This window comes from Toxotes jaculatrix, chromosome 1 (assembly GCF_017976425.1).
Source record: "Toxotes jaculatrix isolate fToxJac2 chromosome 1, fToxJac2.pri, whole genome shotgun sequence".
NCBI lineage: Eukaryota > Metazoa > Chordata > Actinopteri > Toxotidae > Toxotes > Toxotes jaculatrix.
This window is the reverse complement of record NC_054394.1, coordinates 31,464,294-31,491,685: the sequence shown is the minus strand read 5'-3', so window position 1 is coordinate 31,491,685 and position 27,392 is coordinate 31,464,294. Positions and strand designations below refer to the sequence as shown.

Sequence of the window (27,392 nt, the reverse complement as noted above, 5' to 3'; positions counted from 1 at the left end):
TTAACGTTAGCATGACTCACCCACTCACTCACTACCCATGGTAGTAACCTAGCTTTACGTCTGAGGCCCAGAGTTAGCATAGCATTAGCTAACCAGCGTTACATTCAGGACTCAGAGTTCTCAAGTCTCACGCACTGAGCGTGACAGTCCCTCCCCCCTTCCCCCTCCCCCAGTGAACAGGATGAATAACTGGTTCAGACAGACAGCGTCTGCAGTCTGTTATTCACACAGGAAACAGTTTATGGCTACGACTCCCAAACACACGTACCAGTGTGGCTGAACACACTTCAGTACACTGTCTCTATCCTCGACACGCAGAGTGAAGGGTGTAAAGTCTGTGGATCAGCGCAGCCTCAAGGTCCCTCAGGAGGCCCGGCACATCCTGGCCCTGGGCGCCCGTCCCCGTGCGGAGCAGCGCCTGGCCGACACCGCCCAGCAGCAGGCGGTGGAAGTCCTCTCTGTCCAGGAGCTGATCCATGTTCTGCAGGAAGAATCCTTCACAAAACCTGCAGAGTTCATCTGCGCCGTGGTGCTGCAGATACAAACACACGATAACGTTTTCACAGAAACTTTTTACACAGAAAACTGTGACTGGTCTCTCAGTCAAACCTGTCCCTCTCAGTCTTCACCGTGTCCACCTGTATTTTCGTACCTTGGCAGTCTGATACATGTGGACGCTGTTGTCCAGAGTCAGACTTTGCGACAGCGTCATCTCACAGCATCTCTGCAGACCTCTGAGCTGGAAGAACGAGGCCACCGGCAGCAGCTGCAAGACAAAAACATCTAAATCCCCGTCTGACGAAAAGTGACACCGAGTAGATGAAGATGCTTCATATGTATAAAGATTGTATTTCTGAACTTAGTTCAGCTTCTGTGAAGTTCAGTGTGAAGTCAGCCTGAGGTACAAGATTAGAGTTTTTAGTATGGATTATTGGTAACATTAACAGCTAACATCAGCCCTTTGCTGAAGTAATCACTGTATAAGCAGCAGGTGAGGGACTTTACCTTCATGGCTTCAGACTGTGAGACAGTCAGTCCCTCTGTTCCTCCACAGTACAGAGACTTCATCATCATCTGCAAAGAAACACACACACATCATTATCAGCTGAACCCCAATCAGCCGTCAGTCACATCCACTCCAGAGGACGGGAGGTAAATCTGTCTCACCTGGAATGTGCTGTAGGTCATGTGACTGAGGTGGATGATGTTGTCAGGAGAGTCACTGAGCAAACGCCGAAACCTGATGGATGAAAAGAAACCAGGAGCGTTATTACAGAGTTATTCTGACAGAGAGAAAAGACTGGAGTCATTTCCTTTGTCTTCATCGTGTTTATTTATTCTACCAGTTTCTTTATATTATTAATGTTAATACATTTATTTTTTAAATTTGTTATAGTTTCATGTTATAGTTTGAATAAATGTAGAAGTTTGTAAAAACATTTCTGAGCGATTATCTCATGAAGAAGCAACACTGATGTGAAAACACTTTTCTTCATCATGGACATTTTAAACTTTTCCAAAGTCAGTAAGAATCAGGTCTGAACAATACCAGGTAAAATTATTATTATTATTATTATTCTATACATTATTATCATCATCATTCTTCTCCTATTAATTTCTCTTCAAGAATTATTCTCTTTGTATTTTATTCCTATTTTTTCCTTTATCTTTGTGTGTATTTTTTATTTAGATGGTGCTTCACAAATATAAAAAGCAGATTTGTTCTTGACTCAAAGAAGACACAAAGAAGAGAGATCAGACCGTTCAGAGGCCGACATCAGCAGCACCCGATGGGCGAAGAACGGACGCCCGTCCACCATGAATGTCACATCAGACATCTCCTGATTGTTGAGGAAATGAATATCTGAGGGCAGAGACATCCATGTAAGTGTTGGTTAAATTTAGAAAAGGAAAAATCACCACACAGGGCTGTCACATGACTACAGCGATGTGGTACCTAGCTGTGTAGACAGCGTGACGTCCATGGGCGGGACGGGAGGAACGGGAGAGCAGCCGTAGCAGTGAGAAAACACAGACGCCAACCGCTTGGTTATCACGTAGTCCTGCAGAGAAAAACATGAACTTCACACGAGCACAACATCATGTTCAACAGCTTTAACCACAATCCAGCATCACAAAGACAGAAGACAGACACAGAGACACACACACAGAGGTGTTCAGCCGTACCTTGCTGGTTTCTAACAAGCTGAACATGAGCGGGATGCCTGTGGAGAGCAGCTCGGGGCTGTAGTCCTCCGTCCTGATGGAGGGAAACTCTGTCAGGAGGGAGACGGTGACTTCGTCCCTGCACAGCTGTCGGGCTCTGCGGACAGACTCCAGCCAGATGTGGAGCCTCCAGGGAACACCTGAACAGAGCAGGCAGATGAGGCAAAGCATGACTGAGGTCTTAGGATAAATGTGAAAGTTCTGCTGTTAAACAACTTTTTTTTTTTTCTTTTGATTAAAAACTGGTTAATTATAAATTCCACTGGTGATCAGTGACCTTCCAAATCAGATCAGATCAAATGCATGTCTACAGAGAGCTAACTCAGAGCTAACTCAGGGCAGCCGAGTCTCACCCATGTCTCTGAGCTCCATGGTTACATCCAGGTAGCCGTGCTCAGCGCTGTAGTACGCTGCCTGCTGCAGAGCTTTCATCCTGGCCTTACACAGCCTGGGAACAGGGCTGGAGGACTCAGGACCCGGAGGACGTGCGGGACTTTTCACCTCGTCCACCTCTTCCACCCCTTCAGCAAGGATCTCCTCCAGAGAGAGGATGTCCTCCTTCGTGTGCTGGGGCTGCAGCAGCAGCCTCCTGAGAACGTTCCTGTAGAGGAGAACACAGATGATGCTTTCGTTCTGTATCACACATACTGGAACTTTCTGAAAGGCGGTTAGGTGTCACCTGTGTCCGTGAGCTGCAGCGTAGCTGAAGCAGTTCATATCTTCATACAGGGGCGATGTTAGTGAATTCCCATGATGCACTCTGAGCAGAGGGTCTGCTCCGTGGGTGAGCAGCAGGCTCACCATCTCGTAGTAACCTGAGAGGATGAAATCATTTGTTGTTTATTATTATTTCTCTTTCACTTCCACATACACAAAACATTTGATATTTTATGAACATAATCCATAAAAAGCAGGTAAACTAACACGTGTTTGGACAATCGCAGAATCATTGTAATTTAAGCTTCAAACTTTACTCTTCCTCCACAGTTTGAACGTTATTTCTTTAAATGTGCTTTTTGATGTCTGGATGTTTTTGAAGAAATCGTAAAGTTTTACACTGATACTGCACCGATCACTGAATACTGCAAACACAAGGTGCACACGCGGCCTCGAACACGCTGAGGTCTTCACTAACGACGTACCTGCAGCAGCAGCTAACTGTAGCGGCGTCTCAGCGGAGCTCTCCTGACCGTCCACCAGCGCTCCACCCTCCACGTCTGCTCCGGCCTCCAGCAGAAGCTGTCAGCACCAGGACACAGCACAACGTTTGTGAACATCTTTCTGGATCCAGCTTGTCAGAAGTGAAAGTCCACTTCAAATTTAAACTGCTTCCTGTTTCTGGTCATGTTTTCTCTACTAAAAGAAATATTTTTAAAAAATAAAGTTTTCTTCCACCAAACACTCAAACACGTCCTCACGCTCTAAAAAGACTCAACCCTCTGAAATGTTTTGTGCTGTTACCTGAGCCACAGACAGGTGACTGTGCAGCACGGCGAAGGTCAGGGCCACCCAGTGCCGGCTGCCAGGGTGAACAGATGGGTGTCTGACAGAGCAGCCTGGGACCTGAACAACACAAACACACACACACACACACTCAGCAGCTGTGACGGAGGGAGTGTGTGTGTTACAGCTGAGGCAGAAGGTGTGTTTTTACCTGCAGGTCCAGATTAGCCCCGGCCTCTATGAGCATCTGCACCAGCGCTTCATCTCCTGCTGCAGAGGCGTACATCAGAGGAGTCATTCCCTGCAGGAGCAAACACACACACACACATTTTTTATTACATCACTCAAACCACAGCATATTTCAGGAGACGCGTTTACCCCCTCACCTGGTCGTCCATGGTGTTGACCCTCTCAGCTCCCAGGAGCCGCGTGGCCTGGTGGACCAGGTCTGCTCGGCCGCACGAGAGCATCCTGAATCCCAAATCCAGCTGGAACTTGGCTGAAGCAGCTTCTGCATCCAGACACTTAAAGGACTGGAAACAGCTCTCTGACCTGCAGAGGAACCGAGGCAGAGACATTCACCTGGTTCTACCACCCCAGGAGAGTTTCATCCACCCAGTCATACAGCTCACACCTCAGGGAGGAATCACTGGCGTCTTACCTCAGCTGTCTGGGCTCACAGTCCAGTCCTGGAAGCAGCTGTCTGGCTGTCTGTCTGACATCATCACTGTCCACCAATAAGCTGCGGCGATGTTCAGCGTGCACCACGGCGACTCTGATCCACTCCATGAGAGGAGGGAGGAGCAGGAACGGCCTGGAGGAAACATACAGTCCATAAAGACGTTTTTCATATTAATCTGTGGACGAGGACGAGGACCAGACCCCTCAGGTGTCACACACCTCTCTCTGGTCAGTGTCATGGTTGGAGGCTCCAGGTTGGGATTCTCCAGTGATTCCATCTGTGGGCTGGACAGGAAGTAGTAGAGAGTTCGAAGGGCGTCCGGGGCCCAGGATACTGGCGGCTGATTGGCTAAACGAGCCGGGCTGATGGAGGGACTCAAGCTGCGGAGACGCTGCATGTGGTGCATCGCTCGAGACACCAGATCACCTGCAGGAAGGACAGTTGGACAAAAACAAACTCATTCTTCATACATGTCGACACCAGGAAACAGGACAGCGACATGTCCTGTTGGGACACATCAGAGTGTCCCTGCTCTTCAGGATTCATCCTCCTCCATGTATGGGAGCGACAGACTTCTTCATTATAAACTATCATTTGGAAACTGGAGGATACAGAAGAACGTGTGAATTAACCAACACTCACAGCAACTTTTACCTTGGTACAGATTTTGAAGTGAGGATTGTGTGAACTGAGTGAACTTTACATGAAACACCTCAAACACAGAGGAACTGGTTTAAAACTATAATCAGTACACTGAGTCGCCCAGTGTCCTTCAGTGAAGTGCTTTGTGTTCACGTGAACATGTCATCAGCTCCATAAATTGACATGAACAGTGAAGGTACTGAGATCTTTTATTTTCTTTCTGTAATGAGTGTTCACATATTAACCTATGGTGGCCTGCGAGGGTGTGTAGGTGCCTTTGTTTTCTGGATACAAGCCACAGGCTGTTATGTAACCGAGGGGGAGCTGGCAGCCGCTAACGACGTGTCCCAGGAGCCCGACACCAGCCACCGCTTAGACAAACACACGCCGAACACAGGAGCCCACTGTGGCGGCGGGGACACACACTTAAACGCACACAGAAACACACTTACTGAGCTCCGCGATGCTGCCCACACAGGTGGCCAGCAGTGCCTGCTCCAGCGTTCGCAGCTCCAGCTGGATGTAAGCGTCCTCCCTGCTCTCCACTGAGCCCTCAGGAACCTTTGTGTACGGGCTAACATGGGCGGGCAGCGACAGCTCACCTGAACACACACACACACACACACACGTTATTGTTAAATTTTAAACCAGAACAAAGACTCAGACAGTGACTATGCATGTAAGAGACATGAGACGCAGGAGCTGATGTTTGTGCTGCTGTGTTTTGTAATGGATGCTGACTACATCTGAAGGTGCATCGTGTTGAAGGCAGCGGAGACTCCCCTCGCACATCAAAGCACAACACTGAAACCGTCTCCATGTTATCTGCACAGGAACCCACAGAGTTACAATGTGATGTGAAGCACAACCTGAAAACCCTGGGACCAGGTTTTGAAAGCAGACATGCTGATGAGACAGATGAGACTATTGTCCCCCTGCTGAACCGGGTATTTGCTGACTCCTGGTCTTGCGGACAATGGAAACTGCTTCAGTGAGGACAATCTGACCAATAACTGAAGCGTCCCACAGCCAACGTGCACCCGACAGCAGAGAGCCCACCTCAGCCACTCACAGTGATTATTATCCATCATCCATCAGGTGTCCGGAGCAGGAGAAGACACTGGGAGCGAACCTCTGTGCCGGCATCACATTCATGATTCCACCCAGGTGATGTTTAAGCAGCGACTGATCATCAGCCTGAACAGATCCATCACTCTGACCTGGAAAACACACCTCCGCCTTCTGAAAGTCAGGCTGTGTCTACGCCTGAAGAAAGAAATCTTTGGTTCAACCAGAGGGAAGTGTGGCAGATAATTGGTGCTGATTACTCTGCTGTTTACAGACAGGAGGGCGAACAAGCATCGATTCATGGGCACACAGCAGGAGACCAGTCTGCAGCGGACAAAGCACAAATCACTGTTTTCTAATCCCTACCTGTGTAAACACACACACACACACACACACACACACACAGTACTGAGCTTGTGTGTCCCAAATGAAAACAGCCACAGTCTCCAGGCCAGAAAACAACAGCTCTTTTCTGCTGAGTGGTATAATGCTGCAAGTGTTTGGCTGGGACAACAGAACCACAGAGGGGCCCAGGTGTGTGTGTGTGTGTGTGTGTGTGTGTGTGTGTGTCTGTGTGTGTGTGTGTGTGTGTGTGTGTGTGTGTGTGTGTGTGTGTGTGTGTGTGTGTCTGTGTGTGTGTGTGTGTCTGTGTGTGTGTGTGCAAACAGTAAAGTGAATCTCAGTTTGAGAAGCAGAGCATCATAAAGGTTTGATTGTTGGTGGTTCGGTAAATCTATGTATAAAGGACACCACATGCACCGCATGCATGTGCAAACGTGACCAAAACACGCATGGAGAACGTGAGGAAGCAGGATTTACAACTATTCTCTCATGCAGAAGAAAAGAAGAAGAGTGAGAGCTGAACCTCTGCTACTCGTCCCGAACTCTCAGTCGGTCCGGCACGTTCAGTCTTTATACAGCTCACAGAGTCATGTCAAACACGCAGGCAGAATTGGCGGGAAGACTTTGTTTTGGCAGCGTAATCTGGTTAAAACCTGCCGGCGGTATGTCTGGAGCCAGTGTGGATGGACGCCGTTGGCTCAGGCTCTCACACAGTTGACACAGGGTTTTACAGACGTGAACACAGAGCCAGGACTCAGCAGTGATGAGGTGGTGTTAACAACAGAGCAGAGCCTGATTACGTCTCGTGAAAACGTCCAAACGGGTCTCCTGACAGAGACTCATGTCCCCGCCGTCACAAAGGCTTGTGCTGGTTAATTAGAGCTGTTCATCACGGAGGCGTGTGAAGTCATCAACCTCTGATGAATCAATCAGCAGTTTTTGTTTCAGCATCAAAAGCTCTTGTTGCCTTTGTCCTTCACTTTCTGCCTCAGAGGGATAAAGAACGAGGGAGGAAACCTGAGCACGTTTGTACCAGCATGAGAAAGTTCTGCACCCAAACCCTGAAAACCACTTTTCCCTTCTGTTTTATAGTTTTGCAAAAAAAAAAAGGCCAGATGGAGATAACATTACATGAGGTTTGGTAGCACAGTGCGTGTTGGATTACTCCCTGATCTCTGCTCCTTCTCTGTGATCTGACTCAGTATCAGACACTGTCTCCGGCCGTCTGTCTGAAGCTTGATGAATCCATCTGTACTCTTTCCCACCATAACTCAGCTGTAAACCATGGCTTTATTAATGATTAATAAATCATTCACTAATACTTTATAGACGAGTTATAAGAAATTGATTTACAGGTTTAGTGTCACTAAGTTGTTGTTGATCCTTCTCCACCTGCAGGGCACGTCTGTTTTTTCTAACTCTTTAATTCGTTAGGTGATGATCTGTTTGAGTCTTTACTTAAAGACATTTATTAATTATTAATTAATTCCAGTTTCATGAAGATTTGAAGTGTTTCCTGTTATTAATATTTTTTAATCTAAAATGTCTTTTCAGGCTGAGGCATTCTCACGATTTAACATTTCACAGAGGAACCGATTCATCAGTTCGTGACAAAAAGTTCACATTACTCTACAGAGGATTTGTTTAGTATAATTTATGTGTGAAATGTGGTAGAACAGAAACCAGTTGGAGCAGAAACTGACCAAAAATACAGACCTGACAGAAGCAGGGAAAATAAAAAAGGTCAATTAAAGGAAAGTGAATGATTTAATCTGATCTCTGCAGACACGACTGGGCTCAGTAGCCATGTAAGTCTGCTTTCTGCAGGGATCTCAGGAAGATAACGACATTACAAGCTGTGTTTCTGGACACTCTCAGCAGGATCTCTGCAAACAGAGCGGCAGCCCTCTCTCACATTTCACTCCTGGGATTTATCATCAGATCAGACAGAACAATTCGGCCGTTTGGTCCTGAACGAGGAAACTGTGTGTGTCGTATAGTGTTTAGTGTGTGTGTGTTGCTCCTGGAGTGGGGTGACAGACTGCCTCTCTTGCCTGGACAGCAGCAGCTACACTGGCTGTTTGTTTAGCCGAGCAGACGGCACTGGGAGCCGTGAACCTCGTGCCCTGCAGCCTGAGCGGGAATGAGAGTTCCTTTGTGTCGTCGGTGTGGGTCAGAGGCTAACAACACTCACTCATTTACTTTACCCGCTCCTTCCTGTTCGTTCTCATGGGAGAGGGGGGGATTCGAAGTCTGTATCCCAGCATGCAGTGGGCAGGAGGGGTTGTGTTCAGTGTTTTCACAGCCACTGAACAGCCAACTGATGCGATGGACTCTCTGTGGCTGAACCCAAACTTCCAGGTCAAATCTCATTTGATTTGATGGTGTTATCTTTATTCCATTTCTTTATGTTGGAACGGCCCCTGTTATTGTTTTCGACAAGTTTTATTTATTCTAAAAAAAAAACAGAATCAGTATTTCAATATTTCAATATTTCAAATCAAACGATCAAGGCCGGTTTAGCTGTTCTGAAACTTTCACTCAAAGTGAAAACACTGCAGAGAACTCCACTTTACTCCTGAGCACACAGACCAACTTCTGTTTTTCCAAAACACGTTTAACCAGTAAATTACTCTTTTATTTTATTATTTTTATGGGAAGAAAACTGCAAGTTAATACAGTTCACTTCAATAAATCACTGCTTTTTTCTGTTAGTCACACAATGACCCTCATCAGGACCAGTTAGCTTAAACATCAGTCATGTTTCATTTGCAGCTTGTGGGCAAAGGACAGGAGTCAGTGGTTTGGCAAACACTGGAGCGAGAGTCAGAATATAGAGCCGCCTTCCTTTTTACTGAATCACAAATCGTTTAGAATCAGGAATTACTCTGAATCAAATCATGACGCCGAGCACTGAAATCATTTCACATCCTGTCACAGATTCCCACCATGACAGTCCACTGAGAGTCTCTCCTGGTTTCTAACACCCAGCAGCAGAGCTGAGGAGGCCAGGGTGAGCGGAAGCAGGGCACGCATCAAGCTGCTCGGCCATCCTCGAGCTAAGGCCTGTGGGGAGTAACGATGGATTTCATTTAGATTTAACTGCCCATGATGGCAAACTCTGACTTGTGGAGAGATATCGTATCTGTCAGAGATGTCTGATATTTCTGACACCGAGCAGGCTGATGAGAGGCGTTTTCCCACTGGGTTGTTGATAACAGAAGCTCACTTATTCAGACTTGTCAAAGCAGGAAAAGCACAGGCGGAATTAAAACCATCAAACCTGCATCGTTCCCAAAGCTCTGCTAATGAACAGGACCGATATTTAATATGATCTCAGTGAGGTGTTTCCCTGGACAGCAGCTCTCTGCTCACTGGTGTTTGACACATAGCAGGTGATAATTAATAGTCTCTGGTCCCTGAAGCAGGTCTGGATAAGTGTTCAAACTGAATGGAACCTCTGACACTGGGCTTTGTTAGATACCTGTACACTCAGCTGGCAGTTTATTGGGTCCAACTAAAACTAATTCAGTCTAATGCAACAGTCCTGCAATAAACCCCCGTTCACGAAGGTTTAACTGTTCAAACTCTTCATTTATGAAACCAGAGGAACAAAGTTATTCACAGACCAGCAGATAAATGTGACAACAAAATGAAATGTCCCGTCAGGTTTCAGAGATTAACATATAGAATATCCCAGGGCAGTGAGTATACAACCACAGACATTTATCAGGAATGATCTCCCACTTCCGTGTCTGTTATTACCCAAAATGACTGTTTCCTGTCTGAGGGGTTTTCCCATCACTCTCTCCATGGTGCTGGTAAACTTCTTAAACCGCCATAATTATCTGTTATCATTACCACCATCATCTAGACAACTTTCTGACCCTGCTTTAACAGAGTACCGAGCAGGAAGCAGAGTTTTCCCTCCGGATGGGATCAGCTCAGCTACTTAAACATTTCCCATGAGTGTCAGCTATCGGGTTCACTCTGTGAAGGCCTCATGGGAGGTGTAGTCATTGTATGATAATTCAGATGTTTTATATTTGTTGAACTGAGGACAGTGTAAATTATATAATACAGTGCAGAAGTAAAGACATTACCTTAGAACACAGACAAAGAGTTGTGTTTCAGACTTTTCACAAACACTGATGAAAGAAAACCTTTGTGAGAAAGTGACATAAGCTGCTGAGGCACAGGAGGGGCTGACACTTCATATATCATATTCATCCAGAGTGCACCACCTTCCTCACAAACAGCAGAAGAAAAGAATCACAGAAAGCCGTCAGGAACCGGCAGCGTGAATCCTGCCTGACACCGTGAGATCAGGTCACATGTGAAAACACACCGAATTCAAAACACACGTGTTTTCTGAGTGTTTTCAGTTGTGAACATGTGACTTTTGACTCAACCATCCCTGTGCATCTGACATGAAGTTTCTTTGCATGGGAATCAAAATCATGTCACAGGTGAAAACACGAAAAAAAATCACATATACAACAACAACTTTTCACGTCACCTCTAAGCTTCAAATTCCACTGCTGAAATCAGAATCACTGTAAAGTTACTCACAATCTGAAACCAGCCGGTGTACACCTAACGTTCAGAAATTCCATGTTCTGTGTTACCAACAGTTCAAAACCCACTTAAAGGATATAAAACAGAAATGTGACAACATGACCTCACATGGTAAGAAGATGAAAACAGGCGGTTTTGCATGAAAATTAACTCCAAAATTGATAATGAAAACAGTTGGTTTGTAATTGTCAGTTTAAGGAGCCAGATTTTACAGTTCAGGTGAACATACTCTGTAACCATAACCTCTGGGCTGTTCTGAAACATACAGGCTGAATTCCATGAAGTAACAACTCACCATTGGCATTTCTGCCGCATATCAGATGCTCGTAGACCTGCAGCAACCCCCACAGCTCCGTGTCGTTGCTGACTGCGCCCTCCAGCACCTCTGCGGTCACCGGGCAGCAGGTGACCCCGCCGCCTCGCTCCATCTCGTCGTCCGCGGTCTGTCTCGCCGCCTCCAACGCTCTCTGGACCAGCTCCTCCGCCAAACTCTCCAGACAGGCTGTGAGGCAGACGGCGGCGAACTCGTGCACGCGCACAGACACGCGTGTGTCCACCATCCACCTGAAGAAGCGGCCCACGGAGAGCGTCAGCCCGCAGCGTGCGGACTTGCCCCGCTGACCCGCGATGTCCCCGGAGCTCATGCAGTGCAGGGACACGGCCTTCACCGCGGAGGAGACGCATTTCTCGGCCAGACCCCAGCTCAGCACCAGCCTCACCGCGCTCTGGACCTCCAGGCGGGTGCACCGTCTGTGGAGCTCACTCAGTCGTTGCGCTTCTCTGGAGACCCGCACCAAAGCCCTCCGGAGCAGAACAGACAGGCGGTGACCAGCCTCCACGGTGAACGACGAATCCCACCCGGCGACTTTACGCACGACTTCCCGCAGCTCCTGCTCGGTCCAGGGATACTCCTCCAGCTCCGGCAGGATGGGACACTTGGCCAGGATGTCCGCCGCGTCCTCCGGCAACGTGCTCACCGTGTCCCAGCTGCCGTTCCTGCTGTACAGAGAGCCGGCGTGCTGCCACCAGGGACCCCGGCGAGGAGTGCTCGTGTGCGGCTGAGACTGCCTTGACCTGTCGGAGGAGGACAGGCTGAGGGACGGGCAGGGATCCCCGGCCACATAGCCTGGATCTAGACTCAGGTCCTCCAGAGTTTTCGCCAACAGACTGCTGGACATGATAGACAGATGTTTTTGATTTTTTTTTAAAAAATCACTTTAGTAACTTTACGCACAGTGCAGCACAGAATAAACGTTTTCCATTAAACCCAGTTTCAGTCCCAGTTTGAAGGAGTAAATCTCAGACGTCTCACTGCCAAGAACAGACAGCTGCATGAGACTGTCCCGCTGTGCCAAAACGAACCAAAATATGAAGAGGGATGAAAAGTGTTCAGCGCACATGGACCAATCAGATCCGGAGTCCAGTAATAACACAGCTGAGCTACCTGCTGCCCAGCAGCGCCACCGTGTGGCCACAACACCGTGTGTTCAGGATTAAACCCAGAGCTGCAGCTGAGCGCGAACGTGCTGCAGGTGAGTCCATTCAGGTGAGTCCATTCCCTCAAGAAGGACATAGGACACGTTTGGTCATTTTCAAAATACAACAAAACATTAAGGTAAAGTTTATGAAACGAAAGAGAACAACGGTAATTATATGCTTTAGGGTTTCAGTCAGTGCTTGTGCATCATATATGGAGCGTGTTTCACTGAGCCCTAAATTCAATTTCATGAGGCATTAATGTCACATCACGGGGGGGGAGTTGTAGGTTTCAGCAGTGAGGATCACTTCCGCATTCAAAAAACATATTTACAGCCTGGTACATTTTTTGTTTTTGGTCTCTATTGATAGTTTCCACCTCCGTGAACACTGTAGGGGGTAATTTCTTTGTACCACAACCGTTTTAGTGTTTATTAGGCTTAAAATTCTTACATAAATTAGGATGTAGTTAGCTCTTTGCCAAAGCATCGGCTGGGCTAGGCGGCTACCTCCTACTGTTGACAGGGGCTGAAGTGTCCGTGTTTGTTTGCCAATGTTGGGATAGGTTTCTGTGACAGTATGGCTTGTTGTAGTGTAGACTGTACTAACCGACCGTCGAAGGAGTCTGTGCTGCAGTTTTTTCGGTAAGTAAATATCTCACTATTTTACCTGGATGTTTGCTAACTAGCATGTATTAGCATATTTTGCCGCTGGCTTATGACTTAATTGCCGATTTCTGGTCGCTGCTGATACAGATAGTCCGACATTGCATGGACAGAGCAGCTCCGTCAGTCAGCGGCTGCTGTTGTTTGTGTGCTGCTGTAACTGTAAGTGGATAGTGGATGGAGGCAGCGGTGAAAGCCGGTAAATATTAAATATTGCTCCGAGCTCAGTGGCCGGGTTCTCGGCCGGCTGACCCGTACAGTAACCGCCTCTCCGCCAAGTATGGAAAGTACACTCCCACTAAAATCCAAGATGGCGCAGCTCCAATGGTTTGGTCACAAAACCGACTCTCCGAAACCAATGGATGACGTCACGGGTGCTACGTCCATGTCTTTAACAGTCTGAGCTAAAAACAAGAGCTTTTTTTCATGTTTGTTCCCTTTGTCATTAGTCAGCTGATAAAAATGGACTCGTCCATCTGACAACATGATCAGGCAGATTTCCTACGTGCTGAGGAAAATATGAAAGTTTGTTTGGGGAAACATGGTTAGACGTGTGCTGAGATTTGGAGACTTCCACAGTCTGGCCTGAAGTGTATCCTTCGAATTTCAAATTAAGAGAAATTTAAACTGAGAGTGTGTCTACAGACCAACACTCACAGCTGATCATAAACCAGATTTAATGGTTTAATGTTACAGTGAAGCAGCTCAGTTACCACAGTTTTCACTCCTCTGCTTGGTTACAACAGTTTTTCCAGATTTTCAGGCCACCTTGTGTAACACCTTCCAGGCTAAAGATCAAGAGATTAACGAGTTAATCCGAGTGACCCATCGTCAGCCTCCCCTCTCTGTCAGAGAGCGGCTGGGCGTGAGGGCAGATGCCTCAGTGACCTGCAGACAGAAGCCAGAGCTTTGTCTACAACAGTCTCCTCTAACAGCTCCAACAGTCGGGACTTGTTTTACCAAGCTGTCCAGAGACCATGGGACAAGAAGAAAGCCACACCGAGGAGATGGACCTGGCTCAGATTCAGGACCTGTGCATCGTTTTCATGAAGGAGTGTCCGAGCGGCGCCCTGCACTTACACGAGTTAAAGAGGATCTTCGGAGTTCCGAGCAGCTCTGCAGAGGAGTCCCTCTACATCGAGACAATATTCCGCTCCTTTGACACGAATAATGTAAAAATAAAAACACTCCGCAGTTTTTAAAAGTAGAATTCGATTTTCATTTCTTGAAAATTGTTGAAAGTGTAACTCTGAATTGTTCGCCTGCAGGATAACGCACTCGATTTCCTCGAGTATGTGGCAGCACTTCACTTGATCTTTCGGGGGAATCTTGAAGACCGACTGAAGTGGTCCTTCAAGATGTATGACAAGGATGGAAACGGCAAGTTGGACAGGACGGAGGTGAAACGGATCATCAGGGTGAGACATCACTTTACTGTGAGGTTGTTTCTGCAGTTCTGTAGAAATTAGGGGCCAATTTGAACAAAGTGTTTGTGGATATTCAGCTGATGTAACACACCAATTGGTCCAAATGAGCAGGTTTCATAACACAAATCCTCTCAGCAGATTACAGTACCGGCCCAGTGACACTCAGGTCCTGTAGGTCTGTGGGGTATTAGATGAGGTTAGCCGGGGATGGTCTCTGCTGGGCTATTCTTGAAGTGAACATCTTTGTTGTGCTTTACAATAAGCCTCTAAACTGAGAGACATAAAATTAGCCCACTGTCCACATGGTCTGATTTGCCTTGTGTAACATTAGTCACAGTAATCCAAGAGAAAAGCTACAGTTCCATAACATCAGTATTCTACATTTAAGGATCCTAAAGATGAAAAACCAGCAGGAAAATTCTTCTGATTAAAATAGTTGTTGTGTCAACGTTCAGACGTATGATGTGTGAAATGCTCTGAGCAGTCAGTGAAGGCATCACCCTCTGTATGTGGTGCAGAAGAAGCTTGAACCGATGGTTTGTTCATCGGATCACAGACACACTTCGTGTATCTCACACAGATTATTTACAAGATCAAGCTCCGGACGAGCGACGTCAGCATGACTCCGTCTGAAATCTGCGACCGGATCTTTGAGCTGGTCGACCAGAATAACGACGGTATGTGAACACAACGTCTGTCTCCTGAAGACCCTCATTAGCTTTGACTGACCCTCAGAACACAGTTTTGGACAGAACAAAGACAGTGGATTTGTCCTCCATGTCTTACAGAGGAATGGATCACTTCATCCTTATCAGCATGAACAGGAAGAATCATTACAGTGACCAATAACTGATTAGTTATTGTGCAGAGCTGACGTGTAAAATGATTTGTGTGCTGAATGTACGGTCTAAAGACTCTTTCCCTGTGCGTTACGTGTGAAGTGGTCATCATGGGTTGTGATTTTGTGCCCCACAGGTCAGATAACCTTGTCTGAGTTCATGGAGGGAGCTCAAAAGGACGAATGGGTCATGAACCTGCTCAAGCTGGATGTCAACGCCACGAGCTGGGTCATCCAGAACTGTGGGAAATTACCGTGAGCCGCTGCCCGAGTGGATTCACCGCCCACATGATCGGGTTTGAGGCTGGTGCAGAGGTGTGGTCTTCATACCTTGGGTTTAGAAGCTTTGCCTGCGTCTCCACGTTGAGCTTGAAGCTGAAGCTCAGCGCAGTTTTTCACGGCTGCAGTTCTGCCGTGGTTTTGACGGCCGGTCCAAAGGCCGAGTCCTTGCTGTGCGCCTGAGGTCTGTTTTGGTGTTGAGGTAACATCTCTAAGCAAACTGACACGTAACATAGAACATAGGATCGACAGTTACTGTATATTTGTACTCATTGTTTCATGTGTATTTAGTTTAGAAATGATGGCTGTAGTTGATTTGTAAACAAACAAACAACCCAGAAGTAAACATCAACAAAAGTCAGATCACTTCTTGATTACATGGTTTAATTGGTTCTTACAGTTGTTCTGTTTGTTACTGATGATGTTTTAAACATAAAGAGTTTTAAAATGGTTAAATGTATCTGTGGTGTGAGCGTCTCAGCAGCAGGTCGATAAAAATAGCAGCATCATGTTGCATTCGATGTTTGGTTTTTAAAGCAGTGTCCTTTTTTTTTTTGGCAACATTAACACAACATGACGTTGTTCTATCAAATGTGTTTGAGATCATGTTTCGAGCTACTCGGTGGCTGTGAGCCCAAAATCCACCCTTCTTTAAAAACCTCCTGAGGTAAAGTCAGGTCCCTTAGCTTCTACATGTTCCACTTTAACAGTGTCTGTCTGTCATTTAGTGCTGAGTGTGGAGAACATCAGGTTTTCTGGAAACGATGTGTGAGAGCGAACCAAAGCAGGAAAACTGCAAACTGTAAAACCAAAGACGCTGAGACGCTCTGGAGAGCTGAGGCTGATCATTCATGAGAAACACTTCACATAACACACAGTCGTTTGACCCATTGTTAACATAATATTAATCACAGCTGCTTTAATTGAGGTTGTGTCATCTGAATAAAGCCAAACATTTCAGTTAAGACTAAACTGACAGAAGATGAACGTTAGATTAGTGCTTGAAATATTGAATCAGCCCAGATTTGTCTTTGATTCTTCTGCTGAGAACTGTGAAAGAAAACGGCTGAATGTGATGCAAAGAAAGAAGAAAAGTGTCACACTGAGAGAAAAACTCATGCTGTATGTTTCAGAGCTTTATTTTGTTATTAAAACATATTTTTACATTCACTTCTGTCTGCTGCAGTGTCTTTTTTGATTGTGCCACTAGGAGTCAGCCAGAGGCAGAACATTTCAAATCCTACACTGAAGCCTTCAAACATAATCCCCAGGCTTAGTGTCCAGGTTTAGGGTCCACGGCTAAGTCTTGACTGCGAATCAGCAAATCCATCTGCAGTTCAGGTGATTGATCTAAAGTAGGTGACCAGGGAAAGTAACATCGAATAAGTCCCATCACACAAAGAGATTTAAAAAAAAAAAAAGATCAAACCAAAGCTGCCGCAGTTGCATCAGATTCCCAACATTCAGAAAGGTGGACTGAGCCACCTTCCAAAGCCAGTCAGTCAGATCATGATGATTATCTATTGCTGTGAAGACAGTGGTTTCAAACAATTATCCTTTACTCGGGTGCTTCGTTTGCTTCATTCTTCTCCTGCCTCTGGCAAAGGAGAAGAATGAAGTCTGTGAAAGTCACTGCGCTACTGGTAACCACGATTTAAAGGCAACACAGATGGATTTGTGTGATCTGGGAGTTTTGCGTGATGAGCACATGAGGTGGCTCCTCCACTGTCCATGGGTCTGACCAGGTGTAACTGTCCATGGCACCGACAGCAGAGGCTCCTCCTGGACCGAAGATGTGCTGTCTGCTGTTTTCCAATACTGTTAAAGTTTTTTTTATGTTCTTCAAAACATCACGTGAAAGAAGAGGGTAGGCCAGGTTGGGTAAACTGTGCTCAGACTTCAGGGGATCAACAGTTTTGCCACGACCACGCTCGGGCTGGACTTTGACGTTATCCTCCTGTTAATCTCGCTCAGAGCTGGGTGAGGGCCTTTTGTCTGGATCGGGACAATCCACTTGTCTTTGCTGTCGAAGAGTCGAAGGATCTTTTGCTTACAGGCAAATTCATTGGAGCTCCGCTGTGAGGGAATCAGCAGTTTTCCTCTGAGCAATGTGGAGTGGCTCTGTGGGATTTTAGGGAATACAAATATTGAAGAAGAAGAAACTATTGTCCAGAAGGATTTGGAGAAGATCACTGGAAAGTCGATTGGATTTGTCCACAGGTTACCTGGAAATAGCCTGCACAGTGCTCTCTGCTATGGGTGCCTGGCTGGTCCTCAGTGATGAACGTGCTTGACAACTTCTCTGTGGGTTTTTCATTGTTTTAGCAACTTTTAGCCTTTTTTTTTTTTAAATAAAAAATTATGGGTCAAACACAGGGTGCCACGGATAAGGAAGTGACTCTTCGGGACATTCAGGAACTTTACCGTAAGTTTGCGAGCGAGTGTCCGAGTGGAAATCTGCATTTGCACGAGTTCAAGAAGATCTTTGGCATCAGCAGTGGGAGCTCCACAGAAGAAGAATCTGCCTACATGGAAAATGTGTTTCGATCCTTCGACACAAACCAGGTAATGAGGCGACAGTGTCCTGTAACGGTGACACACTGTTGGATGAAGTAACAGCGAGAAGACAGAATTCAGACGGGACTTTATTCAAAGCTAACTTTATTTCACTGTTGTTGATAAAACAACAAACGTGTGTTAACGACCAGCTTGAGTGTTTGTCAGTATTTGTCTTGATGTCCTGCAACATGACTGACTTACCTGTCCACCCTCCTGTTTTCCTTGTAGGACGGTAAAATAGACTTCATGGAATATGTAGCAGCCGTGCATCTTGTTCTTCGTGGAAAACTCGAGGACAAACTGAAATGGTCTTTTAAAGTTTATGACAGAGATGGGAATGGCTGTCTGGACAGACAGGAAGTCAGACACATTGTCAAAGTAAGAGTTCAGTTCATGATTCCAGGTTCTATTTACATCGCTGTTTAGATTTGACTCATTTTTCTTTAGGCTTGAAGCTTTCAGCTTCTCTGCAGACAGCGTGGTTCATCTCAGTGTTTCCTGTTGGGCTGATATGTTTTTACATTAAATCCCATCTGAAGTCACAGGCACATCATTTTTCCATCATTCAGCAGCAGATATTTGAATAGATTTCTGGGATTTGAGAGGATTTAGCTAAGTTACAGTAGATAACTCAGAAAGGTGTTAATATAAGCAAAGTCCACATTATTCCTTGTTTCAGTGAGATACTGTGATAGACTCTGAAAACCAGGCTTTTAAATTTAAACAAACAATGCCCACATTTGTCTACAATTAATATTCAGCAAGTAGCATGATGGCTGGTGAAAGGGATCATGACAGCAGAGATTTTCTCTGTGAAAACTTTCTCTGTCTTTTCCAGCTTCAGTTAAAACAGGGGGGGGGGGGGGGGGGGTTCTCACAAAACAGCACCAATAAAGGAAATATCAAACCCACAAGTTTAAAGTTCTGTTGTTGACAGTCTCTTTAAAGGTGTTAGTCTGTAACAGTACAGCTTTGTAAGTATTGGACAGGTGATACGGAACCAGAGTCATTAACTTCTTCACCAAACACGTACAAAGGGATTTGTTTTGGTGCTGGAGTGGACGTACAACAGGACAAACGTTTAAACTGACATCAGCTTCTTTGTCTTTTTTCTTCAGATCATCTACAAGATAAAAACGCACAACGATCCGAGCGTCACAGAGAATATCGAAGACATCTGTGACAGAATATTTGAACTGGTGGACAAGAATAGAGACAGTAAGTTACATGTTGACTATAACTCAATCTGAACGCATTAACACAGTGTCAACACAAATCCTCCAGATGTGTGTTGCTGTGCTGCTGTTACTGTACTTTGATGATTCATGTTCAGAATCAGATCGTGGTGAACACATTATAAATCCATGCTGTCATTCATTTATTCACCTTGTGTATCATCCTGCTCCCCTTGTGAATCGTCCAGGTCAGATTTCTTTGGAGGAATTTATTGAAGGGGCTGAAAAGGACCCGTGGGTGATGGATCAGCTCAAACTGGACATCAGGCCTTGTGATTGGTTCCTTGAACAGCAGAAGAAATCCTGATTCGTGAAAAACGATCAGTCATGGTAAAACTCTGCCTTCTGTGATCAGCTCTTATCTCGTTCACAAACAGAAACACCGGAGAAATGTTCTCACCAGCTTCATGAGCCTCCGCCGCCACGAGCAATAAGCCAAGGAAATAATCTGCAGTATGTTATTTGATCTGTGATAAAAAAAAGATTCGGGATGAACTCAGTCAACTCTGGACTGAGTGGAAACGCAGCCTGAAGCTTCCAGCAAATCTTTTTTGGAAAAGTCGACTGAGGAGAACCTGAGGTTTTTCCAAGTGTTGAAGATGATGAATAACATAGATCTTGTTTTATCCAGTAAATTTTCTACAGCTGTTGAATGGACCCACCTTTAGTGTTTCACCATTCATTTTGTAGCTGGGTATAATGACAGTAATGGTGTTTTTGAACATTAAACACCATTCTACAGCCAATCTCCCTCCGTTGACTGGGATATTTTAGCAGGTCCCTGTAAAATCAGAACATACAGGTCACAGCCTCACCACTGTCTGTAGTTCTCTCCTCTCATCACCATGTGCCTGGTTTAAAACCCAGAATACATGTTTTTTTCCCACAGACTTGAGTGTGTGTTTTTTAATCTGAACTATGGTTCTATGGTTTTGATTCATCATCTGAATGTGAGCGATAAATAAAAGATCTGCAGCAGTAAGGAACATAAATGCAGGCGTGGATGATAACAGGAGTATGTGAGTGAGATCATGATTCAATCAGCCGAGCAAATAAGTTGTTGTCAGTGATTTTTCTGTTTTCTCGTTAGATCAGCTGCTGATATATTTTAAATGTTGTAACATCCTCAACACTCCTGTTAAGATGAAATAAACGTGTGACCAACCAGTGTGTTTACGTGTTTTAGCACATTTTGATCTCCATTATTCCAGGATCTCATTTTTCCCTATGAGCAAATGTGTTTCCTGCATTTACTTGATTTTTGTGTTTATCATATGCAAGAAAACAGACAAACATGCTCTGTGATGGTCTGTGACAACACGGCTCTGTAGGGTGGAGACCTTATGGGACTCTGCACTACATATGGATTTAGCCTGACTTACTATTCTTAGCCTTTAAGGCTCTTTAGCTTACAGTATGGTATCCTTTGGCTTCAGTGACACCAATGGGAACCACGTAGACACATATATGTTTGTTTCATGTTTTTTAAATTACTGCTGCCCATGTTTCAAAGCAACATTTTTAACGTGTTGTCGCCTTCCAGGAAACCACCGGCTTCCACTTCTTCCTCTGTGGCGTGAAAATCAACAGGCAAAGACACATGGAGAGTGGATCATGTCTCACTGTGGGTTGCTCATATGCAGATAACATATCTGAAGAGCCTGTGACATGTAGGGTGGGTGAGTGATATGTTGGTTCATGGGGGTGTTTGTGTAGCCAGTGGATATCGCACTGTAAGGCAAAGAGCCTTAAAGGCTGAGATTAGTAAAACAGACTAAATCCATACATCGTCCCACAGAGTCTCCATAAGGCGAGTTAAGGTGAAGATTTCAGTGCGCATGTGCGACTCACTATCAGCTCCCACTGATATATTTGGCAAACATTGCTGAATGAAAAAGAAATGAAAAATCAACTAGATCCTGCTGCTCAAAACACACACGTTCAACCTGATCATTTGACTGAGTGAAAATTTGTTTAGGAACAGACGCCACAAAAAATGCAGTGTCAACAGAAACGTTGAGTGCCTCAGGGTGGTGATCATCACCTCATTTTGACGATCTGTGCAGAAGAGCAATACATATTATCAAAATGAGAACGTTACTCTTTACTCTTTAAGAGATCCTGTACACTTACACACGTCTAAACACACACTTCTAAAAAAAATATTAGTTTTCCTTTAATATGATATGATCTGTATTTTGTATTAAAATAGATCAGTGCATCACTTTGCGGTTCCCCTCAGGTTTTCACAGGGCTGTTTAAACGAAAACGGAAATGAAACGCAGGTTTCAATCTCGGCGTTTGCTTCGTCTTTGATCGGCATTTGACGGGACAACAGGCTTCTTCTGCAGGAAAAGCTTACGATGAGTTAAAGATTATTTCCCGCCTGCAGGGCTCTAACAGGCCTATCCACATCCACGAACTTCACACACATAATTGTGTTTCGTAGTTGATAATAATTCCGGTTTCCTCCGGGACCTGTAACTGCGCATGCGCACGTTGTCCCTGGTTGTGTGTTGACAAATGTGACCGATGCAGATCTCTGTCCCGTTTGCAGTTTCGTCGCCAAGTGGAATAAAATGTAAATTCACGGGATTTTGTCAACGTAGCGAGATGTCGGGTGGATTCTTCGTGAAGTTGTGAATCCGGTAAAGACTTTAAAGTATTATTTCACCGGTGGCGAGCTCATTTATTTAGAAGATAGCCAAGATGCAGTTCAGTGCTAGTTACGTTAGCATGTAGCTACATAACTGGTAAGATAAAGTTAGCTAGCTGGATTAACGTTGGCTATCACTAGTGTTTTTTTTAAATAGCTGTCCGACTTGCCAACGCCCACCCCACCCTCCGAGGCCTTCTCCCGGTACAAGTGTGAGGCCTTTGTGGTTCAAATGAGCCGTGGTACGGATTAGTCAGTCAGTGCTGCAGTCGGAGATACGGGCTAGTAACTTAGCTAATGTCAAATCCTCAGCTACGCTCGGATAAGAGGCGTTGGACTGGAAACAATAACGTGTTTTGAAATGGGTGTTTTCTCCAGTTCAGTCAGACTTGGCTCGGCTCTCTGCGATAATCATCAGTAAAACGAGACTTCGAAAGTAATAGAGTGGCATGTCCGTGTCTGCAGCGTTAGCATCTGTCTGCAGTGTCTCCTAGTTTGCTCTTTCTCTAGCGTCAGTGTCTACATGTCCGTGTATTATTCCTCTCTCCCTCAGGAGAGACACCAGATAGCCACCATGACACTTTGGAGGCATTGGAGCCGACTGTGGTATGCGTGACAAAACCAGTCTGACCTGATTTTCCTCCTGTGTCACGTGGGTTGGACTGTTCAGCTGGCTGAATGAATTTGGCTGACCGTGCACCCTGTCAGTGTACTCAGTGCTATCATAGCAGGCCTCAAGTCGAGGCCAGTTTAGTCCTCTAATTGTTCGATTACTCGCTGAAACAAGTACCAAGAACCGCACCTGTCAGTCTGGTTTTAAACAAGGTGCCTCTCTGCGGCTGAAGCTGAGCCTGCAGCCTGGGCTGGACTCTCCCAGCAGTCACCTGACTGACTGGGTGTACCTGCCCCATGCCTTCTCGGTTTGTCAGGTGAACTGACCTGAAAGCCTGCACTCCTCAGTGTATGATCCGCTGGGATGCTCGTAAATATTTTACAGAAGTGGAGTGGCCTTGTAATGCCTGCTGCTCAGAGGGGCCGCTCGTTCATTCAAATACAATATCTGTCCTGCTCTTTGGAGGCTCAGCCATCCGCTGTGTTATTTTAATGTGAACCATAAAAATTCATGTGTTCATCATCATCATCGTCCATGCCATCAAGACAGAAGTGGGTCTGATAAATAATACTGAGTAGTTTAATTGGAAACTGGTGTTTCCTAAACCTCAATAAACCACAGAACCCAAAATCCACACCACACCAGTGAGAGGGACACATTTCCAGATTCTGAATAATATATTTACCTTGTAAATATTGTGTGTGTGTCTGTGTGTGTGTGTGTGTGTGTGTGTGTGTTAAGTCTACAGTGAAACCATGCTGAAGTGGTTTTCCGGTGAAGAGGGAGAGCCTGGCTCTGGAGTAAGTATTCATGTGCTTATTTTCTTGTATGGTGGCATTATAATCAGTGTGTGGTGACTGCTGTTGTGCTGCTGTTAGTATGTTATCAATCAAATACACATCAACATTCACAAACATCATCTATCTTAAGTCTCACAGATTCAAACCTTATCCATCATTACATTTACATTACATTTTCATGACTGAAGTTAAAAATACTAAATTAAATGTGTTCCTGAGTGACCATTGATTTTAGTCAGTGCCAACAACACACAGGCAATTTAATTTTCTCAAAGGAAACCCAGTGAAGGCTTTGCAGTGTGATTCATGTCCAGATAAAGTGGAATTAGGTAGACTGCTGAGCACAGGGCTTTGGCTCAGACAGTCAGAGCTCACACTTCCTGTGAGGGGGAATCACTGCTCCAGCTTAAACCCCTCTGCAGCCAAAGCCTGTTCACTCCGCAGCCTTTGCTCATCTTTTTTTTTTAGTTCTTACCAGGAATGCATTGATTTCATTGCACATGATGCACCCTCTCTCCGTTCACTCAAATATGATGCGCATTTAGAATTGTGTTTGCGTGGTTCTCACTGAGAACACACATAACTGTAGATTCAAACTCATTATCTGAGGCTCAGCCTTTGCTGTCTTCACCTGCAGTTTTAATATTTGGGGATGTGCATTCACAACAGCATTCAAAATCAAATGCAGAGATTTTATTTGGTCACTGTCCCACCACCTCCTCCGTCTCTCCTAAGGGCCCAGGCTCTCCCCGCAGTGCTGCTGGTGGTGGAGAGGTTGCTGTTGAAGAAATGGCAGAGCGTCTGACCCAAACTGAGCAGCTTATCACACAGCTGAAGGAGATGATCCGGGAAAAGGACGCAGCACTTCGCACCAAAGATGACCAGCTCAAGGTGAGGACACTTCTTCTTCTGGCTTAGTAGTAAACAGGTGTGCTGATTTATGAGAGGTTGATGTCTGGTAGGGCAGCGTTGTAGACATGTTGTATCACGTTATATCATGTGAAAACATCTGTTGGCTCTATGAAATCATTATTAAAGCTGCACTTCAAATCTGATGGATTTTGGAGAGCCCTCTTTTCACAGTACATATATTATTTATGCTCATATAATGGATTACTTGTGCTGGACAGGGGCCACTTCTGTCTGACGGTGCCTGCTTTTGCTTTCAGTATGAGTGTGTGTCTTTCATTTGGTGGTTGCATATTATCTACATGAAATCAGTCCTGCTCAGTTTAGGTTGGGATGTTGTGTTGCGGGATATTTAAATGCAGGTTCCTCCTCCTGCTCACCGCAGTGTATGCTGGGATTTGTATCTGTCTGAGCCAGGCGCAGGCGGTCATGTGTTTTCTACAACGGTTTGTAACGCTGCAGGGACTGCTGCTGTTAGTCACTGACTGAGATCGTTCAGTAAAAACCCCGAGATAGTTAACTATTAAACTGCCAAGTCAAAGTCTACTATACAGCAACAAAGACAGGAATGTGAGATTAGGGCTCAGCCGCAGCTCGGTAAATGTTTGGCTCAGAGGCCACGTTACAGGAGTGTGAAGGGGAACATTGATTCCACTGCATTACACTGCACACGTCTCTCACTGCATTAGTCCACTTTTTCTCTCTACATAAACTCAGGACAAAACGTGATTCAAACATTCGACTCCTTTATTAAAGCTAAATGCCTTTTCCAGCAAAAAGCCCCCAAACCAAGGCTGTTATCCTTTTACATGTTGAAAAGAAAATACACTCGAAGCAACTGTGCAACAGTATATTGGCTGTGACTCAGGTGGAGAAGGAGGCGTGTGAGGCCAAACTGTCAAAGCTGCGTCTCCAGAACAAGGCCAAGGTGACGTCCCTCACAACACAGCTGGAGGAGCTGAGGAAACAGCAGGGGGGTCAGGGCACGCCAACGCAAAGCAAGAAGGTATCAGCATCTACACACTCTCACACTCATATGGTCATTCATGTGAAAGCATGAATTCCCTAAAGCTCACCACTATGTGTCTCATTAATCCACATATTATTTTAATCCCAGTTCTTATTCAGATTTAAATTGATACCACAACGGGGCATAAAGGCGTCAAAGGAAATTCACTGCAGCACGAGTATCATTGGCTAATGAAGTTGTTACGGATAATTTATTAGCAAATTAGTGTCTACTTCTGCAACCAGAGAAATATGAGCAGTCCATTTGAGTCATGTTCCTGGTCTTCTGGCAAATGTGGTCCAACGCGTGGTATTTGATATTTATAGTGTTGTCTTCATGTTTCCCTTCAGGGGTCATCAGAAGGAGGAGGAGAACAAGCCAGCCGGGGCAAGATTGTCTTACTAAAGAAGAAAGTGGAGGAGCTGGAACAGCAGCTTGCACAAAGAGACCAGGAGCTGGAGAACAAGGTAAACTTTATTCATGTCTCCCATTTACAGCAGAATGTGATAGATTCATCCTCCTCATGAGCTCACGTCTAAGCTCCTTTATTCCACCCAGCTGGCATTCTGAGGGACGGCTGCACGGTTATGGGTGAAACATTATTCATAAATATTTTTTTTGTCATGGCTTCAAACAAGTTGTGCCCAAAGGAAGCATTAGAACAGACTCTCCAACTCCGTGTCTTGTTAGTTAAGTCCACTTACTTAGTTGATGAGGTTAATGGAAGGTCTGTAATTTGTTATGGTTGCTAACATTAGCGGATGTTCTTAAATTGTACAATACTGATCAAAGCTGAAGGTTTCAGATACAGATACTGTGATTTATCACTATGACCCATAATCCTGTGCTTCACATAATTTATGTAAATTTTTGGCCTTGTTGCATCAGTGACCTTCAGTGTCACATCTGACTTATTTAAACTGTGAAGCCTGCGTCATGATCCTGAGCAGCAAGGCTGTTTGTTTTTATGGTTATCTGATAAATAACAGGTTCATAACACTTCACTGAACAAGGTGCCCTTAAACAGTCAGGTGGTAAAATACCTTCTTTATTGTGGCCTGGTCCGTAAAGTTTAATTGACAGAGGGGGCAGCTCTTACGTTCCCAGGTAAACACTTCCAGAGCGAGAAGCAGAACAGGTTTCAAATCTGTTTTTACGTTTGGATGTTTCTTCATATCTCTAACCAAATATTTACTAATTTATTGTAGCGAAAGGAGGTGGAGTCACAGCGGGAGCGAGGCGAGGAAATGGACGCTATGCTGACAGAGAAGGACAGGAAACTGGCAGATAAAGAGGCCTACATTGTCCACCTGCAGACAGCATTGGCAGGAGATCAGCCCATCACACCTGCACCACAACAAAAGGTCATTTAAGTTCAGTGAAGAGGCATCGGTAAATATTTTTTACACTCTCTCTGAGGCATGTTGCCAGTATTGCCTCATTGATTTTTGGCTGCGCTGTCCCCGCTCAGGTGGCAGAGGACAGTGGAGCAGAGCAGGAGCTCCAGCTGCTGGTGCAGAGTCTGACCAGGAAGGTGGGAGAAGCAGAGGAGCGCTACAGTTTGCTGCAGGAGCAGACAGACAGCCTGAAGGAGCTGCTGGCCACAGAGAAGGAGCAGTACAGTCAGAAGGAGACCATGTACAAACAGAATGTAGGTTTTCAAAGCACTCTGGTGTTACACCAACATAAGCACCATGATGTTTTTATTGTACGATGTGGTGCTGTTGTCTGTTTTTGTTATGAGAATAACACAGTATATCTGATGTCTGATGATGCACCGTTATTTGTTTTTAGATCCAGACTTTCAAAGACATCATTATCCAGAAGGATAACCAGCTGATGGAGATCAACCAGATGCATGAGCAGGAGCTCTTCAAGCTAGCAGCCAAGTCTGATGCCAGTGCAGACTTAGAGCAGGTAGTGACACGGCTCATTTCTGAGGGAA

General features: G+C 45.4%; 4 protein-coding genes across 4 annotated transcripts in view; 3 read left to right on the top strand and 1 right to left on the bottom strand.

Annotated features, from left to right (window-relative positions):
- Positions 1-301: 301 nt before the first annotated feature.
- LOC121185561 (ankyrin repeat and BTB/POZ domain-containing protein 2-like) lies at positions 302-12,162 on the bottom strand. Its single transcript, XM_041043826.1, has 17 exons — positions 11,277-12,162; positions 5,446-5,595; positions 4,570-4,777; positions 4,331-4,483; positions 4,056-4,221; positions 3,881-3,970; positions 3,688-3,789; positions 3,369-3,465; positions 2,906-3,041; positions 2,580-2,827; positions 2,188-2,366; positions 1,958-2,063; positions 1,762-1,864; positions 1,168-1,240; positions 1,006-1,074; positions 653-766; positions 302-532 (listed from the first exon to the last, which is right to left on the bottom strand). Exons 1-17 carry the CDS (start codon positions 12,157-12,159, stop codon positions 302-304), a joined length of 3,108 nt encoding a protein of 1,035 aa, XP_040899760.1. The 5' UTR covers positions 12,160-12,162.
- Positions 12,163-14,099: 1,937 nt separating this feature from the next.
- LOC121181943 (guanylyl cyclase-activating protein 2-like) lies at positions 14,100-15,646 on the top strand. The gene is made up of 4 exons (XM_041038177.1): positions 14,100-14,294; positions 14,391-14,540; positions 15,130-15,226; positions 15,525-15,646. The coding sequence occupies exons 1-4, from the start codon at positions 14,100-14,102 to the stop codon at positions 15,644-15,646; spliced, it is 564 nt and encodes a 187-aa protein (XP_040894111.1).
- Positions 15,647-18,027: 2,381 nt separating this feature from the next.
- Positions 18,028-19,784, top strand: LOC121181066 (guanylyl cyclase-activating protein 2-like). Its single transcript, XM_041036854.1, has 4 exons — positions 18,028-18,231; positions 18,454-18,603; positions 19,344-19,443; positions 19,649-19,784. The coding sequence occupies exons 1-4, from the start codon at positions 18,028-18,030 to the stop codon at positions 19,765-19,767; spliced, it is 573 nt and encodes a 190-aa protein (XP_040892788.1). The 3' UTR covers positions 19,768-19,784.
- Positions 19,785-21,978: 2,194 nt separating this feature from the next.
- Positions 21,979-27,392, top strand: part of LOC121183386 (golgin subfamily B member 1-like) — a 30,271-nt gene continuing 24,857 nt past the window's right edge. Inside the window, exons 1-8 of the mRNA XM_041040437.1 lie at positions 21,979-22,108; positions 23,471-23,529; positions 24,265-24,420; positions 25,307-25,444; positions 25,798-25,914; positions 26,656-26,811; positions 26,919-27,098; positions 27,242-27,364. Of these exons, the coding sequence (XP_040896371.1) occupies positions 23,485-23,529; positions 24,265-24,420; positions 25,307-25,444; positions 25,798-25,914; positions 26,656-26,811; positions 26,919-27,098; positions 27,242-27,364 (915 nt within the window). The 5' untranslated portion in view covers positions 21,979-22,108; positions 23,471-23,484. The remainder of the gene's footprint in view (positions 22,109-23,470; positions 23,530-24,264; positions 24,421-25,306; positions 25,445-25,797; positions 25,915-26,655; positions 26,812-26,918; positions 27,099-27,241; positions 27,365-27,392) is intronic.

Coding starts and splice junctions, on each gene's coding strand:
- LOC121185561 (XM_041043826.1), bottom strand. CDS start 12,159: ATGTCCAGCAGTCTGTTGGCGAAAACTCTGGAGGACCTGAGTCTAGAT. Junction 3,790..3,880: donor GGGCTAATCTGGACCTGCAG/GTAAAAACACAC, acceptor TGTGTTGTTCAG/GTCCCAGGCTGCTCTGTCAG. Junction 2,367..2,579: donor CATGGAGCTCAGAGACATGG/GTGAGACTCGGC, acceptor TGCTCTGTTCAG/GTGTTCCCTGGAGGCTCCAC.
- LOC121181066 (XM_041036854.1), top strand. CDS start 18,028: ATGGGTCAAACACAGGGTGCCACGGATAAGGAAGTGACTCTTCGGGAC. Junction 18,232..18,453: donor GATCCTTCGACACAAACCAG/GTAATGAGGCGA, acceptor TTTTCCTTGTAG/GACGGTAAAATAGACTTCAT. Junction 18,604..19,343: donor AAGTCAGACACATTGTCAAA/GTAAGAGTTCAG, acceptor TTTTTTCTTCAG/ATCATCTACAAGATAAAAAC.
- LOC121181943 (XM_041038177.1), top strand. CDS start 14,100: ATGGGACAAGAAGAAAGCCACACCGAGGAGATGGACCTGGCTCAGATT. Junction 14,541..15,129: donor AGGTGAAACGGATCATCAGG/GTGAGACATCAC, acceptor TATCTCACACAG/ATTATTTACAAGATCAAGCT. Junction 15,227..15,524: donor GGTCGACCAGAATAACGACG/GTATGTGAACAC, acceptor TGTGCCCCACAG/GTCAGATAACCTTGTCTGAG.